General features: G+C 57.6%; 1 protein-coding gene across 1 annotated transcript; it reads left to right on the forward strand.

Moving 5' to 3' along the window:
• The first annotated feature begins 190 nt into the window (after nt 1-190).
• Nucleotides 191-20,419, forward strand: LOC140000212 (latent-transforming growth factor beta-binding protein 4-like). The gene is made up of 15 exons (XM_072030011.1): nt 191-266; nt 12,955-13,023; nt 13,121-13,243; nt 14,294-14,458; nt 14,689-14,835; nt 14,922-15,428; nt 16,156-16,284; nt 16,855-16,980; nt 17,059-17,184; nt 17,638-17,757; nt 17,830-17,955; nt 18,038-18,163; nt 18,811-18,933; nt 19,019-19,150; nt 20,412-20,419. Exons 1-15 carry the CDS (start codon nt 191-193, stop codon nt 20,417-20,419), a joined length of 2,103 nt encoding a protein of 700 aa, XP_071886112.1.
• The last annotated feature ends 23 nt before the right edge of the window (nt 20,420-20,442 follow it).

Consider the following 20,442-nt stretch of genomic DNA (forward strand, 5'->3'; position numbering starts at 1 on the left):
GGCCATTTCAGTAGGTGGTTATCAAAGAGAGGTCCTGCTTGACAAATCTGATCTCCTTCTAAGACAAGGCAATGTGCTCAGTGGATGAAGGAATGGCTGTGGATGTGGTCTACCTAACCCTCCGTAAGGCTTTCGACACCTTTTCTCACAGAATTCTCCCGGAGAAACTGGCTGCTCAAGGCTTGGGCGCATGTATGCTTACCGTTGCGTCCCGCATGTTCGTGGGAAACCCGGTGCTAAATCATTTGTAGACGACCTGATTCTGGGTCAGGGTTCCGTACGTAGCAGAGCAGCTCCCTCGCTGCGATCTATTGAGAGTCAGCCCTTGACACGAGTTTTTGTCACTTTTCGCCCTTGCCACCACCGGGCGGAGGAGGGAAAGGCAAGGGGATGCAGTTGTCACGCGCAGACCTGCGCCTGCCTGCCGTTCACTCGTTCCCCCCTCGGGGGAGAACACTCTCGCTTTTCTCCCTCTTTTCCCTCTTACCCTCTTCCCATCACACGGCCCCACTTCCCCGCTCCACGCGGCATGGATTGGGTCTCTCTCCCGTCTCCTTCCCCGTTTTTTTTCCTCCCCCCCCCCCTTGCCGGGTCTGGGTTGACCTGGCGACTCCGGCTCTCTGTTGGAGAGGGTCCAGAGGAGGGCGACGAAGATGGTGAAGGGCCTAGAGGGGAAGACATATGAGGAGCGGCTGAGGGCGCTGGGCCTGTTCAGCCTGGAGAAGAGGAGGCTGAGGGGGGACCTCATCGCAGTCTACAACTTCCTTGCGAGGGGGAGTGGAGAGGCAGGTGACCTATTCTCCGTAATCACCAGTGATAGGACCCGTGGGAAAGGTGTTAAGCTGAGGCAGGGGAAGTTTGGGCTGCACATCAGGAAGAGGTTCTTCACCAAGAGGGTGGTCGCACACTGGAGCAGGCTTCCCAGTGAAGTAGTCACTGCACCAAGCCTGTCTGAATTGAAGAAGCGATTGGACTGTGCACTTAGTCACATGGTCTAAACTTTTGGGTAGACCTGTGCGGTGCCAGCAGTTGGACTTGAACGTTATGGGTCCCTTCCAACTCGGGAGATTCTACGATTCTACGATTATTTCTTCATTATCTCTAATTCAGGAACGTGTGCAATAGTGCAAAGCCACCTACAAATTCCTTTCCCACACAAGACCCACAAGGATCATTGAGTCAAACGCCAGGCTCCACACAGAACCACCCATTATCGGAGGATGTTAGAGCGTTGTGCAAACGCTTGACTTGACTTCCAGCAGGCTTGGAGCCATGCCCAATGCCCTGGGCAGCTTGTCCCAGTGCCCGACCACCCTTTCAGTGAAAAACCTTTTCCTAACACCCAGCCTCTGCCTCCCCTGTCCCAGCTCCGTGCCGTTCTCTCGGGTCCTGTCACTGTCCCCAGAGAGCAGAGCTCAGCACCTGCCTGTGGTGCAGTTGCCTGAAGTAACTAGGAAAATAAAACTAACATTCACATCTTAAAGAAAATGCACAGCATTGAAAAGGCTTTCAGGGTAGGGCGTAGCTGCATTACCTGAGCATTCCCTAGGCTTCCAACCTTAGATGCTATTGCGCTGGGGGAACCTGGTGTGCTAGCTCTAAGGAACAGCACGGAGCATAGAGTGGAGTGGAGACACCACGGCTAGGCTCTGTGACCAGGTGCGGACTCGATTGTTCCTGTGCACGCTGAGACCGATAAGCTGCACTTTTTGCTACCCTGAGCCAACGACCTGTCATGTTTTGACAAATGCTGTATTCTAATGTACTTTTGCTCATTATTGTGGTGGTTTTACCGTGCTGGGCAGCTAAACCCCACAACCGCTCTCTCACTCCCCCTCCTTTAGATGAGGAGGGGGAGAAATAAAGCAAAGAACAACTCACGGGTTGAGATAAGGATAATTTAATTAAAGGGAAATAACTATAATAATTAAATCAAGACTACTATGAACTAAAAATTTAACTAAGGGGAAATAAAAGGGAAAGGGGAAAAGGGAGGGGAAAAGGAAAAATAAAAAGAAGGGAGGAAAACAAACCAACAAAATAAATGAAAGCTATATGGAAGTGCAGAGGAAAGAAATTACTCTCTACTTCCCACAAATGAGCGATGATTGACCGCGTCCTTGAAGCAAGGCCTCAACGCACGCAGCCAGTGTTCCAGAGGAGGACCGACGTCTTCTCAACAAGAGCCCACCCCTCCCCTCTTCTTCCTGTTTCCACCTTTTATTGCTGAGTGTGACATCACATGGTATGGAATATCCCTTTGATCGGTTTAGGTCAGCTGCCCTAGTGATGTTTCTCTCCTCACTTTTTGCCCACCCCCTAGGAGGGTTAGAGAAAGGCCCGATGCTGTGCCACTGCTGCTCAGCAGTAGACACAACACTGGTGTGATAACACTGCTGTTCCAGCTACAAGTCCAGAGTACGGCACTGTATGGGCTGCTGCCGGGAAAGTTAACATTCCAGCCAGACCCAGTACAATTATAATATCATTAAAATGCCAAAACACACCTCCATCCCAAAAGCTCCCTGCTTCCAAGGTGCGACCACCCCTCTCTGAGCATGTGCTCTGAATTTCTCAGAGCCTACTACTTTAAACAGAGACAAGAAACCTTTTCACCAATCCTAACTAAAATATGCTTGACTAGAGTCACTCAAGCTCCACCTCATAAATTGGCCTAAGAGAGAGGGTGTGTCAGGGAAGATACCATTGTTAGGGAAGGTACCATCATTAGGGAAGATACCACCATCAGGGGAGATGCCATCCCAAGGGAATACACCATCCTGAGGACCTCCTGACTCCTGGGATCAGTCGACGGGCTGAGCCTCTCTTCTCGCCCATTGGGACGCCTTTGGGTGAGATTTGAACACTAGGTTATATCGTGTGTCTCTGCGGAAACTTAGGAATCTCTATAGAGTCTTTGTGCCTTGTAACGCGTTCATTTCCAGGCTGCGCACCTGTGCCACCTCTGTATTTCATACATGCGTTATTGGTGAATCTGTGATTGTGATAGTTCAGGACCCTGAATCTGACCGGACCCGTAACGGTTAATCGGCTACACCCCTAAATGCCACACTGCCCCTCTGCTCCCCTCGTGAGGGAGCTGCAGGCCGCCAGGAGGCCTCCCCTCACTCTCCTCCAGGCTGAATTCTGACACGTATGCAACTTGCTGTCGACCAAAACCCCCAGATCCCTTTCTGCAAGGCTGCTCTCCAGCCTCTTCTGCTGGCCCTAAGTGGAACCCTGGGGAACCCCACTAGGGACTGGTCAACAGCCTGATGCAACCCCATTTCTGTAACCCCTTGAGCCCAACCCATCAGCCAACTTTTCACCCTAAACCGCATGTATTTATCTAGCTGTACAATGGACATTTTGTCCAGAAGGATACTGAGAGAAACAGTACTGAAAACTTGATGGAAATCCAAAACCTGGCATCCCTTGCTCAACTAGACGGGTGATGTTGTCATAAAAGGAAATTAAGTTTGTTAAACAGGACTTTCCCCTCATGAACCTGGGTGGGCTGTGATCAACAACTGCGTTGTCTTTCCGGTGTTCTTCAGTAATGCCCAGAAGAGTTTCTCCGTATTTTTACTAGGCTCTGAAGAGAGACTGGCGGGTCTGTAATTATTGGGCTCTTCTTTCTTGCCCTTCTGGAAACCTGTCACAATGATTGCCAGCCTACAGTCAACTTGGACCTCTCTGGCCTCCCAAGACCATTGAAAAATAATTGAGAGAGGTCTCACAAGGAGATTAGTCGGCCCTCTGAGAACCCTGGAATGAATCCCCTCAGGCCCCGTGGACTCATATGCATCCAGTGTGGGTTTGGCTAGGAGGTTTTTGTTACCGCACTCATGGCCCCCCAACTCTGGGCCCCTTGGGTCCCAGAGCCCATCATTGCTCTTGAAGACAGAGGCAAAAGAGACATTAAATGGCTCTGCTTCGCCTATGTCTGTGTTTGTGAGGTGACCATCCTCAGCAAGTAAGGGACCAATGTTTCCTCTAGCCCTCCTTTAGCAGTTCACATCTTCAATACACATATTAATGTATATATCTGCGTTGTTGCCCACACTACTAGCCAGCGTCACCCCTGAGCTTTGCCTGCACGAATTTTCTCCTGACAGAGGCAAACAGCACCTCTGTAGCCCTGCCATGTCACACGACCTCGCTTCCAGTGGCCACACGCTTTCTTTTTGCACTTAAGCTCTAGAAGAAGATCCCTGCTCAGCCAAGCTGGCCTCCTGCCCCGCCTGCTTGACTTCCAACATTTTGGAATCGCCTGCTCCTGTGCTCTTAGGAGGTCGTGCTTAAAAAGATGGACCCCGATACCTTCCAAAACAGCTTCTCAGGGGATCTTCCGAACTAGTTCCCTGAGCAGCCTGAACTCTGCCCTCCCCGTGTCCAAAGTTCACAGAATTGGAGGGGTTGGAAGGGACCTCAAGAGATCATCGGGTCCAACCCCCCTGCCAAAAGCAGGCGTACTGGCAGTTTTCCTCCAATCGCCAAAGATTTTTAAATGTGAAGTGTCAATAGAGAGCTATTTGTGTTTGTATGTTCTTTCTTTGAAGTCTCTGATGTCTGGGGGTTTCAGAACAACTGCTAACAACTAGTAACTGTTATGACTTCTGAATGGGACACTATGCAAGCCCCTGATATCTGGCCAGGCGGCCAGGAGATTAAGGAGAAGAAAGAAGCTGAAGGATGGCTAGAAGACAAAACTTGCAGGGAACGCTGTGTAAGCTTTTGACATGCTGCCAAGGAGTACAAAGGGGAAGGACAAGAAAAAAAAACTGAGAGGAAGACTACGAGCCTTCAGCATGAAAGACCCCCAGAGACCCCCAGGGGGACCACCAGAGACTGATGCGCATGCTCCAGTAGGAGGGTTTGGATCCCGGAAGCTAATTATAATAACCCATTTTTTTTAGAAGTAGTAATGAATATGTATCAGCCTAGGAGCATAAAAATCAGCTGCTTGATGTAACTGGTGTGCGTCCTGGTGGAGCAGAGACTCCCGGCGCACCCAGCGCTGTTTGCTTACCTCTATTCCTTTAATAAATTGTAAACTTTGATTATAATCCTATTTTGAAGACTGAGCCATTTATAACACAAGCAACAGGTCTAGGATGGCACCTTTCCTTGTTGTCTCCCTCAGTAGCTGTACCAAGGAGTTGTCATCAAGGTGTGTGAGGAATCTCCTGGACCTGCTTGTATCAGCTGTGTGGTCTTCCCAGTTAACGTCTGGCAAGTTGAAGTCCCCCATCAGGACAAGGGCAGTTGAGCTAAGAGAGGTCTCTCTTAGTTGCTTAGCGAATAATTCATTGGTATCGCAAACACCCACTGCAACATCCAAGTGATTGCTTTCTCCCTTAATCCTTACCCAGAAGCTCTCGGCCACGTCCTTGTGCCAGCCCCTTGCCTCGCCTGCCCTGCCTATCCTTCCTGAAGAGCCCATACCCGTCCATCACAGCACACCAAGTCTCGCTTGTTCTGGGATGGAGCTGAAGCTTCCAGCTCCTCCTGCTTGTCCCTCATGCTGGGTGCATCGGTGCAGAAACATTCCAAATGTGCTCCAGTGTACCCAGCGTGGCATGGAGCAGGCCGAAGGATCTCGCTAGCGCACACTCCCTCCCATTTTGGTGTGCCACTTAGAAGATTCTGTCAGGACAGAACAATAATGGATGATGCTCAGAGGGCCTTACGGGGCAAGTGAGCTTTCCAGAAACACCTTTTACCCTGATCTCCTGGGAGGCAGCAGACTTCTCCATGGGTTGGGTCAGGCCGGCATATGCGGCCCTCTGTTCTGCTCAGAAGGGAGTCACGTATGACAGTAACCCTTCTCTTCTTCTTGATGGAGGTGGTCGTGATACTGGGGAAGGCTGACTTGCCCTAGAAAACCCCTCCAACCTGGATGGACCTTCATGCACATCATCGTTTGTGTGTCCATTACTTCCAGAGTCTGTTGTTTCAGGGCACCTGAAAGGAAGGTGAGGTAGGCAAGGAGGGGTTCGCCTGCTGCCCCGAGCAGATCTAAACTTCCATCCCTTCGTCACTGAGATGCACTCCTTCTGCCTGATGGCCAGAGGGTAGGGGATCCTCCATTTCCTCTGCTGTGTCTGCCTGACGCATCTGTCCCAGGGCTGGCACAGTACAGTTCAACCTTCTCCGACTCCCTGGTGCTCCTCAGCCTGCCCACGTCCTCCCGAAGCTCTGCCAGGAGGCTGAGCAGTTCTTCTACCTGGGCGCACCTACCACAGGTGGACTCACAGGATGGGATGTCAGGAAGAATTTCTTCATGCAAAGGGTGGAACCGGCTGCCCAGGGCACTGCTGGAGTCCCAGGCCTGGAGCTATTAAAGAAATAGCTCCTTTAATAGCTCCTTGCACTTCTTGGTGCAGGTGTTAACGGAGCCAACTAGGAAAGGTGCCCTCCTAGACCTGTTGCTAGAAAACAGAGAGGGTCTGGTGGGAGATGTGGTGATTGGTGGCCGCCTCGGTCATAGCGACCATGAAGTGGTTGAGTTCAAAATTTACGGTGACAGAAGGAAAAGTGCCACCAAAACCTCATCCCTAGATATGGGGAAGGCGGACTTCAGGCTGCTCGGGGAACTAGTCAGCAAGGTCCCCTGGGAAGCTGCTCTTGAAGGCCTTGATGTCCACCAGTGCTGGTCACTCTTTAAGCGATGCCTCCTAGAAGCACAAGATCAGGCAATTCCTAAATATCGCAAGTCAGGCAGGCGTGGCAGGAGGCCGGCGTGGCTGACCAGGAACATTCTAATGGAGATTAGGCGGAAACAGAGAGTGTTTCGCTACTGGAAGGAGGGCCAGGTGACATGGAAAGAATACAGGGATGCTGTTCGTGTCTGTAGGAAGAAAATTCGTGTGGCTAAAGCACACCTAGAGTTGAAGCTGGCTGTGTCTGTGAGAGAAAATAAAAAGGGTTTTTTTAGATATGTGAATGGAAAAAGGAGAACTAAAGAATACATAGGGCCGCTCCTTGATAGGGAAGGTCTTCTCACAGACGATGACATAGGCAAAGCAGAGACGCTTAACGCCTTCTTTGCCTCTGTCTTCAATGCCGATGATGGGCTTCGGGACCCAGGGTGCCCCGAGCTGGAGGACCGGGACGGTGGGGATGACAAACTCCCAACCGACCCTGAACGTGTGCGGGATCTGCTACTCCACCTGGATCCCTACAAGTCCATGGGTCCGGAACCTCTCTCAATTATTTTTCAACGATCCTGGGAGTCTGGAGAGGTCCCGGTAGACTGGAAGCTGGCAAATGTTGTGCCGATTTTCAAGAAGGGTCAGAAAGAAGACCCTAGCAATTACAGGCCTGTCAGTCTCACATCAGTGCCTGGTAAAATCATGGAGAAGATGGTTCTCGAACGTATTGAGGCGCGCCTGGGGGACAATGCAGTCATTGGTCCCAGCCAGCATGGGTTTGTGAAGGGTAGGTCCTGCCTAACTAACCTGATTTCCTTTTATGATAAGATCACCCGTATGGTGGACCAAGGGAAACCAGCTGATGTGATTTTTTTGGACTTCAGCAAGGCTTTTGACACGGTTTCCCATAGGATCCTACTGGACAAAATGTCCACCATACAGCTAAATAAAAACATCATACGATGGGTGAGCAATTGGCTAACGGGCAGGGCCCAAAGGGTTATGGTGAATGGTGCTGCGTCAGGCTGGCGGGCGGTCACCAGTGGGGTCCCTCAAGGCTCCATTTTAGGGCCGGTACTTTTCAATATTTTTATAAACGATCTGGATGTAGGAATAGAAGGCATTTTGAGCAAGTTTGCTGATGACACCAAACTTGGAGGAGTTGTGGACTCGAATGAGGGTGGAAAGGCCTTGCAGAGGGATCTGGATAGGTTGGAGAGCTGGGCCATCACCAACCGCATGAAGTTCAATAAGAGCAAGTGCCGGGTCCTGCACCTGGGACGGGGAAACCCTGGCTGCACGTACAGACTGGGCGACGAGACGCTGGAGAGCAGCCTAGAAGAGAGGGATCTGGGGGTCGTGGTAGACAACAAGTTGAATATGAGCCGGCAGTGTGCCCTGGCAGCCAGGAGGGCCAACCGTGTCCTGGGGTGCATCAAGCACGGCATCGCTAGTAGGTCAAGGGAGGTGATTGTCCCGCTCTACTCTGCGCTGGTGCGGCCTCCCCTCGAGTACTGTGTGCAGTTCTGGGCACCACAGTATAAAAAGGACATGAAACTGTTGGAGAGTGTCCAGAGGAGGGCTACGAAGATGGTGAAAGGCCTGGAGGGGAAGACGTACGAGGAACGGCTGAGGGCACTGGGCCTGTTCAGCCTGGAGAAGAGGAGGCTGAGGGGAGACCTCATCGCAGTCTACAACTTCCTCGTAACGGGGTGTCGAGAGGCAGGAGACCTTTTCTCCATTAACACCAGCAACAGGACCCGTGGGAACGGAGTTAAGCTGAGGCAGGGGAAGTTTAGGCTGGACATCAGGAAGGGGTTCTTCACAGAGAGAGTGGTTGCACACTGGAACAGGCTCCCCAGGGAAGTGGTCACTGCACCGAGCCTGACTCAATTTAAGAAGAGATTGGACTGTGCACTTAGTCACATGGTCTGAACTTTTGGGTAGACCTGTGCAGTGTCAAGAGTTGGACTTGATGATCCTTAAGGGTCCCTTCCAACTCAGGATATTCTATGATTCTATGAAATGCGTGGACTTGGCGCTAAGGGCCGTGGTTTTGTGGTGGGCCTGGTGGTGTTAGCTGACGCTTGGACTTGAGCTGAAGGCCCTTTTCCAAGCGCAAGGGTTCTGTGACTCTTTCACTGGTTGAGTAGGCGCCATGCAGTCACCGGGCCCAGGGAAAAGACGTCCTTGGTGGCCTCCAAGTTAGCTCAGCGTCATGGCACCGAGTCACTGTGAAGGAGCTGCTGGAATAACGAGACAACAACCTAGTTCTATTAAAATATATATTGCTCTTTTGAGGACTGCTGCGGGGCTAGCAGCAACACAGCAGTGGAAATCTCCGTCCTGACATTGCCTTATGCCTTGACATCAGGATCAGGGTGGTTTGAACTGCCAGGGAACGGACCATGGGTTCCGGGTCTTTATATGAAGGCTGGAGGACTGCAAAAGAAAGAAGAGCAGAGATGAAAACCCACTCCTTGCAGAGATCCCCAGGCATCCCCTGCAGAGCATGCCAGCCCCACTCGACTCTTCCCCAGGCCAGGAGGAGCAGGAGGGACAAAGGAATCCGTTGAAAGCTGCTGCTCAGCAATGTCCCAAATGCAGCCACCAGTCCTTCCCCACCTGCGCACCACAGGTCAAGTGGGGCACCTTCACAAGCTGGTTCCCTCACCACCTGCCTCCATCCCTTGGGAGGATTCACACACTCCAGGAATCTCCTGGACTCTTTCCTCTCGCTATTGTGCTTCCCCATGAGAGCAAGGGCTAGCAATCGTGACCCTGCTCCTAGCTGCTTGTAGGCTGTCTCATCTCCCTCTTCGTCCTGGTTGCGTGCTCTACAACAGGCTCCCACCTTCTGTCAGCCTTACTGCCCTTTCCCCTGACTCTTCCTCAGGGACACTCAACCCTTTCAGCGGCACTGCCCAGCTCCAGGCTGGGAGGCCATTCCCTGACACCACAGGCTACCCCGTCTCCTCTCCCTCGTTCCTATGGCTGCATTGCTCCTCCGCCCCAAAGCATTTCCCTGGAGCAGGGCAAGGCACGGGGGCCTCTGCCGCTGTCCCCCCAGCCCTAGCACACCCCCCACTGCCCTCACTCACCGCTGAGGATTTCATTCAGCTTCTCCTCGCTCTGGTCCTCGCAGTAGCGCGCAGCAAGACCTAGACACAGAGACCCCATCAGAGCCCCGCTCCCCAGCACGCTCCCAGCAGCGCAGCCCCTGGCCTGGCCAGCCAGGCTGTGCCCCCTCCTGCACCCTGGAGCAAGGGCCCAGTCGGGGGGCTCTGGGGGCAACAGGGCTGTGCCTCACTGCCAGGGAAGTGCCTGGGGCTGCCAAAGGCTGCCCCAAGAGGGACCCAGGGGCTGGGCTCACCAATGAATCTGACGGCCTCAAGTCGCACAAGGGTCTGAGTGGCCTTCAGGTAGGGCTGGCTCTGCTGCAGGTATTCTTCTACTCTGCCTCTGTCCTGCTGCAGCTGGAGAGAGAGAGAACGCAGGGTCACGGGGCTTGCACACCCTCTCCAGGGTCTCCTCCAGCATCCTGGGGGCAGGGAGGGCAGAGGGGCCTGCAGAAGAGCCCCCTGGGGCTCTGTGCTGGCAGGAAGGGAGCGAGGATGCGGCTGCAGGCAGCGGGCTCTGGCCGGGCGCGTTTGCCCAGCTGGGGCAAACCAAGTTGGGTCCTTACCAAGCACTCTCCAATCCTCCATGTCTGTTTTGTCTGGACGAATCGCTTGAGCTCCTTGCATCGCAGAAACTCTGCAGCCACAGCAAGAGCTTCCCCAGAGGCCTGCGGAGCAGCAGAGGTTGGGAGATGGCACCACAGCCTTGGGAAGGAGACCCTCTGTCCCCTCCTCTTGGCAGGGCTGCGAGCCTTTCCCAGCGCGTTATGGGAGGCTGTGGTGGGGGGCAGCGTGCACTGGGTTCAGTGGCCAAGGCAAGGCCACGGGACAGCCACCATCGGAGGCAGCTCATGCTGCCGGCCAGAGATCCCCCACAGCAACCCTGTGGCATCAGCACACCCTTGCCCACATAACTGCTCAGCTCTGAGATCTGTACCTTTGCTACGCTCTCACTCTGGTCTCTCATATGAACGTAGAGTGGGAGAAGGCTCCTGTGAACTGTCCTCTTCATTTTCTTCGTCCTTTGCCACAGCACAGCCTCCACCACGGCTTGGAAGAGGCAGATGGAGTGCTCCTGCACCTGGCTGGACGCCTGGCAGGGAGGAGGACAGGAGGAATTTCAGCATTAGCGTGGCCGATGTGAAGGGAGCTCCCAGCACTGTGAGATGCTTCAGCGCTGGATCCTTCCCAGAGGAGCTGCTCAGGGGCAGCTGCAAGGCCTGGTGCCCGTGAAGGGCAACACAATCGGTTGCCATCGCAGGCTGCCCGCCAGCCACCCCACTTTCGCCACCAGCCGCACCAGCCATGCCCAAGCAGAGCTCCCCAGTGTTATAAGTTGCCCCCTTAATTAATTTTCAGAGAGCATTGCATTAATAATAGAAAGGAAGTTATTGAGTAAGCAACAGCAAGCAAAACAGCGCTGGGCGGCAACGGAGTCTCGGCTCCACCAACGGCACGCACCTCACCCCCCCCCAGGGTCCCTTTTTACATCTTGGTAATTCCGGGATTACGCAGCACATCCTGGTATATTCTGCGACTGTGCGCACTGTTGCTAGGGGGTCGTCTCTGTCCCTCTGGTGGTCGTGAAGATGAAGGCCGTAGTCTTCCTCGGCGTTGTGGTTCAACTTCTTTTTTTAGTTGGTCATGTTGGCCCAGCGTGAGACAGGAAGGCAGGATGTTGATACACTAGTTTAACAACTTATCAGGAGATGGTTACATGAGCTTTGCAGCAGGGTCTTTGAACGAAAGAGGCAACTGAGATGCAGAAGGAGAGAAGGGGAGGGGGTTCTCTTTTTTGTTACATTAAGCAAAAGAATTTTCATAGTGTCTAGCCAAGTATTATACAGCTCCTTACTTCAGCAGGGAGCTTTTGCAACTCCTGCTCCTCAAACAGAACTCCTTGTTTTTATAATACAAAAGACAATGAACAAACATTTATTGTGTATTACATGGTGAGGCCGCCCCTCAGGTGCTGTGCTCAGCTTTGGGCCCCTCAGTACCAGAAGGACATCGAGGCCCTGGAGTGTGCCCAGAGCAGGGCTACAAAGCTGGGGAAGGGCCTGGGGCACAAGTCCTGTGAGGAGCGGCTGAGGGAGCTGGGGGTGGTTGGTCTGCGGAAGTGGAGGCTCAGGGGAGACCTCATTGTACTCTACAACTTCCTGAAGGGAGGTTGTGATGAGGAGGGGGTCAGCCTCTTTTCTCAGATAACTAATGATAGGACTTGAGGAAATGGCCACAAGTTGTGCCTGGGGAGATGGGGGACATGGGGATGGGGATGGGGACTTGGGGGCGGGGATGGGGACATGGGGACAGGGATGGGGACATTGGGATGGGGACATGGGGATGGGGACATTGGGGTGGGGATGGGGACATTGGGGTGGGGACATTGGGATGGGATGGGGACATTGGGGTGGGGATGGGGACATGGGGATGGGGACATTGGGGTGGGGACATTGGGGTGGGGACATTGGGATGGGATGGGGACATTGGGGTGGGGATGGGGACATGGGGATGGGGACATTGGGGTGGGGACATTGGGATGGGGATGGGGACATTGGGGTGGGGATGGGGACATGGGGATGGGGACATTGGGGTGGGGACATTGGGATGGGGATGGGGACATTGGGGTGGGGATGGGGACATGGGGATGGGGACATTGGGGTGGGGATGGGGACATGGGGATGGGGACATTGGGGTGGGGACATTGGGATGGGGATGGGGACATTGGGGTGGGGATGGGGACATGGGGATGGGGACATTGGGATGGGGATGGGGACATGGGGATGGGGACATTGGGGTGGGGACATGGGGATGGCACCGTGAGCACGGGGAGGTGGCCGAGGATGTGGGGCTGGGGACGTGGTGGGGACACGGAGGGGGACCTGGGGATCCAGGTGGGGACATGGGGACGTGGGGGGGGACATGGGGACACGGGGGGGGTCCCGGCGCCCCCCGACCCCCCCGCCCCGTGCAGTGCAGCTCGCCCCTGCCCGGTCTGCGCACCCAGGACGTCTGCTGCCGGGGGGCCGGTGTGGCCTGGGGGGTGCACGAGTGCCAGCCCTGCGACGCCGACCCCCGTAAGGCAGCGGGGTTTTTTTTGGGGTTATGGGGTTGGGGGGGGTTCTGCGGTGTGTGGGGGGGGCTCACTTTGTCCCCCCCTCCCCCCCCCCCATTTGCAGCGAACCCCCCCGCCGTGGGGCAGCACCCCTGCCCCAAAGGTTTCCGCCGCGCCAACGGCTCCTGCGTGGGTGAGTTTGGGGAGATTTATTTTTGGGGGGGTTAAAAGGGGATGGGGGGGTTTTGGGGTGCTGACCCCCACCCTGTGTGTGTGCGTCCCCCCCCCAGATGTGGATGAGTGCCAGGAGGGGGGGTTCTGCAAGAACGGGCTCTGCACCAACACCCGGGGCAGCTTCGCCTGCCTCTGCCACGAGGGCTTCATCCTGGACTCGTCCCGGAGCAGCTGCATCTGTGGGATCGGGATGGGATTGGGGGTGGGGTTGGGGGTGGGGTTGGGGTTGGGATTATGGGTAGGGTTGGGGTTGGGATTGGGATTGGGATTGGGATTGGGATTGGGATTGGGGTTGGGGTTGGGGTTGGGGCTGGGATTGGGGTTGGGGTTGGGATTGGGATTGGGGTTGGGATCGGGATGGGATTGGGGGTGGGATTGGGATTGGGATTGGGGGTGAGGTTGGGGTTGGGGTTGAGATTGGGGTTGGGGTTGGGGGTGGGATTGGGGATGAGGTTGGGGTTGGGATTATGGGTGGGGTTGGGATTGGGATTGGGGTTGGGGCTGGGGTTGGGGTTGGGATTGGGATTGGGATTGGGATTGGGATTGGGATTGGGATTGGGGTTGGGGCAGGGGCTGGGGCTGGGGCTGGGATTGGGATTGGAATTGGAATTGGGGTTGGGGTTGAGGTCGGGGCAAGGCCTGGAATTGTGGTAGGGATTGGGATTGGGGTTGGAATTGGGATTAGGGTTGGGATTGGGATTGTGGTTGGGATGTGGATGGGGATGGGGTGAGGAGGGAGTAGGGGTTGGGATTGGAGTTGGAGTTGGGATTGGGAGGGGATGGGGATGGGATGGGGATGGGGGTGGTCTGAAATGGAATAGGGATTGGGATTGGGATTGGGATTGGGATTGGGATTGGGAGGGGATAGGGAAGGGAAGAGGAAGGGGAAAGGATTGGGGTGGGATGGGGATGGAGTAGGATGAGGTGGGATTGGGATGGGAACAGGATGAAATGGGATTGGGGTTAGGACCAGGACTAGGACTGGGATTGGGATTGGGATTGGGATTGGGATTGGGATTGGGGTTTTGGGGTTGGGATTGGAATTGGGGTTGGGATTGGGATTGGGGTTAGGACCAGGACTAGGACTGGGATTGGGATTGGAATTGGGGTTGGGATTGGAATTGGGGTTGGGATTGGGATTGGGGTTAGGACCAGGACTAGGACTGGGATTGGGATTGGGATTGGGATTAGGGTGACCGGTACCACCCCCCCGCCCCCCCCCCCCCCAGCCCACCAGGTGATCTCGGAGGCGCGGGGGCCATGTTACCGGGTGCTGCGGGAGGGGCGCTGCGCGCTGCCCACCCTGCGCAACATCACCCGCCAGATCTGCTGCTGCAGCCGCGTGGGCAAGGCCTGGGGGCCGGCGTGCCAGCGCTGCCCCCCCTTCGGCTCCGGTGAGCCCCCCCGGGACCCCCCCAACCCCTTGGGATCCCCCCAAAAAAAACCCTTTAGGGCGGACCCCCCCCAAAAAAAACAAAAACCCTTTGGGGAGCCTCCGTTTCATGGGATTTGCACCCAAAGCCACGGGCTCACCCTTTGGAGGGGGGTTTTTTTTGGGGGAGGGGGGTAATTTTTTTTGGGGGGGGGTCCATTTTGACACCCCCTCCCCCCCCTTCAATTGCAGAGGGGTTCAAGGAGATCTGCCCCGCCGGCCCCGGCTACCACTACTCGGCCTCCGACCTGCACTACAACACCCGCTACCTGGGCCAGGACCTGCCCCGTGTCCCCCTGGGGCGTCCCCGTGTCCCCTCCCCAGCTGGGACCGCCGCCCGTGAGCCCCTTGTCCCCCCCGCTTTGTCCCCCCCCACCCCCCCCGGCTGCCAGGACCCCCCCTCACCCCATTGCTCTGCCCCACAGCTCGCTGGCGCCCCGGTCGGCCGCCCCCCAGCAGGTCACCGCCTGTCCCCGAGGTGCCACCGCGGGTCCCCAAGGTGCCACAACGCGTCCCTGAGGTGCCACCACGCGTCCCACACGTGCCACCGCGTGTCCCCGAGGTGCCACCACGGGTCCCCGATGTGCCACCACGTGTCCCCGAGGTGCCACAACGCATCCCCGAGGTACCACCACGTGTCCCCGAGGTGTCACCACATGTCCCTGATGTGCCACCACGTGTCCCTGAGGCACCACCGCATGTCCCTGAGGTGCCACATGTCCCCAAGGTTCCACAGCGGGTCCCTGAGGCGCCACAACGTGTCCCCGAGGTGCCACCAGACGTCCCCGAGGTGCCACAACGCGTCCCCGAGGTGCCACCGCGCATCCCCGAGGTGCCACCACCAGCCCCCGAGGTTGTCATCGTGCCTCGACCCACCCTGGGGCTGCTGGGACCCCTCCCCACGCCACCCGGCCCGGAGGGTCCGGCACCAGGTAGGGCTGGGGCACTTGTGCACGGCTGCACACGTGTGTGCACCGTTGCACGCATGCATGGTTGCAGATGTGCGCAGGGTTGCACTGTGTGCAGCTGTGTGCGTGCATTTTATTTTATTTTTTGCACGTGTGGTTACGCTCTGCGCCGTTGCACATACACATCTCAGCACAGGCGTGCAAGGTCACACGTGTGTGCATGTGGCTGTGCACTTGTGCATGGTTGCATGCTTGCATGGCTGCATGTGTGCAGTTGCATGTGCACGTGTGCTCAGTTACATGTGCAAGCAGTTACGTGTGCAATTTGCATTTATTCAGTCTCATTTGTGCACAGTTATAGGCGTGCACAGTTACACACGTGCGTGTTACACGTGTGCACACCATTGCAGGCTTGCCCAGCTGCATGCAGCTGCAGTAGCACGTGTGCATCTCATGCATGCACAGCTAAATATATTGTGCACGTGTGCACGGTTTGCATGCATGACTATTTGCACACGTGTGCACGGCTACATGCATGCCTGCTTACACACGTGTGCACAATGCCTACTTACACACGCCTACACGTGTGCATGTGTCCTGTATGCCTATTTGCACACATGTCCACAGTTGCATGCATGCTTGATTGCACACACGTGCACAGTGTGCATGCGTGCATGTTTGCACAGGTGTGCACAGCTGCACGCCTGCCCGTTTGCACACACATGTGTTACTCACGTGTGCCCGCTTGCAGCCGCCGGCAGCGTGTGCGAGCGGAACCCGCGGATCTGCGGCCCCGGGCGCTGCGTCCCGCGCCAGGGCGGCTACACCTGCCTGTGCCACCCCGGCTTCTGGCTCAGCACCCAGGGCACCCACTGCATCGGTGAGCGGCGCCCGGCCCCTCCCTGGGCACCCATGTCCCCATGCACCCACCTCCCCCTGCACTCATTTCCCCGTGCGCCCATTTCCCTGTGCACCCACCTCCCTGTGCACCTGTTTCCCCATGCACCCACCTCCCCATGCACTCACCCGTTTCCCCGTGCACCTATTTCCCCGTGCAGCCACCCATTTCCTCATGCACCCATTTCCTCACGCACCCATTTCCTTCTGCACCCATTTCCCCATGCGCCCACCTCCCCATGTACCCACCCATTTCTCCGTGCACCCATTTCCCCATCTATCCACTTCCTTGTGCACCCACCTCCCCGTGCACCCACCTCTCCAAGCCCCAATTTCCCCCTGCCCCCATTTCCCCATGCACCCGTTTCCCCACGCACCCACCCATCTCTCCATGCCCCCACCTCCCCGTGCCCCCATTTCCCCCTGCCCCCATTTCCCCGCGCACCCACCTCCCCACTCCCCTCTCCCCCTTCCCTCCCACCCACCTCTCCATCCGTCCCCGCTCCTGTCCGTCCGTCTGTCCCCATTGCCGTCCGTCCCCCCGCCTGCCCAGACGTGGACGAGTGCCGGCGCAGCCCCCGGCCCTGCGCCCCCGGCCGCTGCGAGAACACGGTGGGGAGCTTCCGCTGCGTCTGCGGCCCCGGCTACCGGCCCGGCCCCGGCGGCACCGACTGCCAAGGTCAGCAGGGACGGGGGGGGGACAGAGGGGGACAATGGGGACAACGGGGATGGGGCTGAGGTGGCCGTGTCCCCGTAGATGTGGATGAATGCGCCCAGAGCCCCTCGCCCTGCGCCCAGAGCCGCTGCGAGAACTTGCCCGGTGGCTACCGCTGCGTCTGCCCGGCCGGCTACCAGGCCAGCACGCCCACGGGACAGTGCCAGGGTGAGCGGGGACACGGGGGTGTGGGGACACCGGGCTGTGGGGACACTGGGTGTGGGGACACCGGGGTGTGGGGACACCAAGGGTATGGGGACACCAAGGGTATGGGGACACCATCTGCGTGTTCAACACCCATGGGGTCATCGTTCATGGGGTCACCATCCATTGGGTCAGCAGCCATGGGGTCACCATGCCATAGTGTTGCCAGCCACGGGGTTAAACATCCATGGTGAACCCATCCATAACCTCCCAATACGTGGTGTCCCCATGCGTGGTGTCCCCATGCGTGGTGTCCCCATCCATGGAGTCCCCATCCATGGTGAACCCATCCATAACCTCCCAATACGTGGTGTCCCCATCTGTGGTGTCCCCATCCGTGGTGTCCCCGTCCGTGGTGCCACCACCCACGCCCTCCCCGCGGTGCCACCACCGCCGCCCCCTCTCCGTGCCGCGCAGACATCGACGAGTGCGAGAACCACCTGGCCTGCCCCGGCCAGGAGTGCGCCAACACGCCGGGCTCCTTCCAGTGCCGGCCGTGCCGCGACGGCTTCGAGCTGCACCATGGGCGCTGCGCAGGTACCCGCGTCCCCCCACGTCCCCCCTGTCCCCCCGAGGGGGGGGCCAACCCTTAATTGTGCCACCCCCTAGACGTGGACGAGTGCGCCACGGGCTCGCCCTGCGGTCCCCACGGCCGCTGCAGTAACACCGAGGGCTCCTTCCACTGCCAGTGCCGGCGCGGATACCGGGTGGGTGCCGGCGGCGCGCCATGCGCGGGTGAGTGGTGGGGGCGGCGTGGGGATGGTGCCGTGTCCCCCCCACACCCGACGGCCCCCCCACGGCCCCCATCTGCCCACAGATGTCAACGAGTGCCTGGAGGGCGACTTCTGCTTCCCCCACGGCGAGTGCCTCAACACCGAGGGCTCCTACAGCTGCCTCTGCGCCCAGGGCTATGCCAGCACCCCCGAGGGCACCGCATGCGTTGGTCAGAGCCCGGCATGGTCCCGGTCCCTGTCCCTGTCCCTGTCCCTGTCCCCGTCCCCATACCCATCCCGGTCCCATTGCAGTCCCCATTCTCATTGTGGTTTCTATTCCAGTTGCGGTTTTTTAGTCCCAGTTAATCTACTCAGTCCCATCCCCGTGCCTATCCATGTCCCCATCCAATCCCAATCCTATCCCCATCCCAATCCCATCCCCATCCTATCCCATCCCAATGTCTCTCCCTGTCCCCATCCCATCCCACCCCAATCCCAACCCCCATCCCATCTCTGTCTCCATCCCATCCCCATTCCCACCCCAGTCCCCATCCCCATCCCAATCCCATCCCCATCCCACCCCAATCCCATCCCCATCCTACCCTTTTTCCACCCCAATCCCAATCCCACCCCAATCCCATCCCATCCCTTTTCCACCCCATCCCCATTTCCATCCCAATCCCAATCCCACCCCAGTCCCATCCCATCCCACCCCACCCCTCCACCACCCACCCACGCATCCGGGTACCACGGGGTGCCACCAGCCCCTTGTGTCCCCCTCTTTCCCCGTATCCCCCCTGCCCCCGTGTCCCCCCCCTGTACCCACGTCCACCCCGTGCCCATGTCCCCCCCGTCCTCACCCCGTGTCCCCCCCCAGACGTGGACGAGTGCCAGCGCGGGGACGTGTGCCGGGGCGGCCGCTGCGCCAACACCGACGGCGCCTTCGAGTGCCACTGCCCCGCCGGCTTCCGCACCGACGCCGAGCGGGCCCAGTGCCACGGTGAGGGGCTGGGGGGTTGGGGGGGGGGGGATTTTGGGTGCCCCCCACCCTGGGGCTGGCGGCGAGGGTGGCCCTGTCCCCGCAGATGTGGACGAGTGCCAGGAGCACGGGGCCGAGTTGTGTGGGGCTGAGCGCTGCGAGAACTTGCCCGGATCCTACCGCTGCGTGCCCGCCTGCCAGCACGGCTACCGGCCCCGGGACGGCGGGGGGTGTGAGGGTGAGCGGGGATTGGGATTGGGATTGGGATTGGGATTGGGATTGGGATTGGGATTGGGATTGGGATTGGGGTTGGGGTTGGGGTTGGGGTTGGGATTGGGATTGGGATTGGGATTGGGATTGGGATTGGGATTGGGGTTGGGGTTGGGGTTGGGGTTGGGGTTGGGGATGGAGATAGAGACCAATAGTGGATGGGTTTAGGGACTGGGACTAGGATGGGGATGGGAGGGGATGGGATTGGGGTGGGATTGGGAGGGGGATGGGAGGGGATTGGGGTGGGGATGGGAGGGGATTGGGATGGGATTGGGATGGGATTGGGATGGGATGGGGATGGGGATGGGAGGAGATTGGGGTGGGGATGGGATGGGGATGGGGATTGGGATTGGGGTTGGGGTTGGGATTGGGGTGGGGATGGAGATAGAGACCGATAGTGGATGGGTTTAGGGACTGGGACTAGGATGGGGATGGGAGGGGGTGGGATTGGGGTGGGATTGGGGTGGGGATGGGATGGGGATGGGATGGGGATGGGAGGGGATGGGATTGGGGTGGGATTGGGATGGGGATGGGATGGGGATGGGATGGGGATGGGATTGGGATTGGGGTGGGGATGGAAATGGAGACTAATAATGGATGAAAATAGGGACTGGGACTGGGACTGGGACTGGGACTGGGACTGGGACTGGGACTGGGACTGGGACTGGGATGGGGATGGGGATGGGAGGGGATGGGAGGGGATTGGGGTGGGGATGGGAGGGGATGGGATTGGGGTGAGATTGGGATGGGGATGGGAGGGGGATGGGAGGGGATTGGGGTGGGGATGGGATGGGTTGGGATGGGATGGGATGGGATGGGGATGGGATTGGGGTGGGGATGGAAATGGAGACTAATAATGGATGAAAATAGGGACTGGGACTGGGACTGGGACTGGGACTGGGACTGAGACTGGGACTGGGACTGGGACTGGGACTGCGACTGCGACTGGGACTGAGACTGGGACTGAGACTGGGACTGGGACTGGGACTGGGACTGGGACTGGGATGGGGATGGAATGGGTTTGGAATGGGGATGGGGGTGGGATTGGAACAGGATTGGGATGGGGATGGAGATGGAGACCAATAATGGATGAAAATAGGGGGTGGGATTGGGATGGGATTAGGGTGAGATTGGGATGGGGTTGGGGATGGGATGGGAATGGAGACAGGTCCAGGGACCAGAACGGGACGAGGATGGGGACTGGGACAGGGATGGGAACCCGCACACAGGGCTGTGATGCGCACGGGGCTCATCCTGCCC

The sequence above is a fragment of the Anas platyrhynchos genome, chromosome 33 (assembly GCF_047663525.1).
Source record: "Anas platyrhynchos isolate ZD024472 breed Pekin duck chromosome 33, IASCAAS_PekinDuck_T2T, whole genome shotgun sequence".
In the NCBI taxonomy this organism is placed as follows: Eukaryota; Metazoa; Chordata; class Aves; order Anseriformes; family Anatidae; genus Anas; species Anas platyrhynchos.

Excerpts from the sequence above, each read along its gene's own strand:
- LOC140000212 (XM_072030011.1), top strand. The coding sequence starts at position 191 with ATGTATGCTTACCGTTGCGTCCCGCATGTTCGTGGGAAACCCGGTGCT. Across the intron at positions 17,185-17,637 it reads GCCCACGGGACAGTGCCAGG|ACATCGACGAGTGCGAGAAC; the intron begins GTGAGCGGGGAC and ends CGTGCCGCGCAG. Across the intron at positions 18,934-19,018 it reads CGAGCGGGCCCAGTGCCACG|ATGTGGACGAGTGCCAGGAG; the intron begins GTGAGGGGCTGG and ends CTGTCCCCGCAG.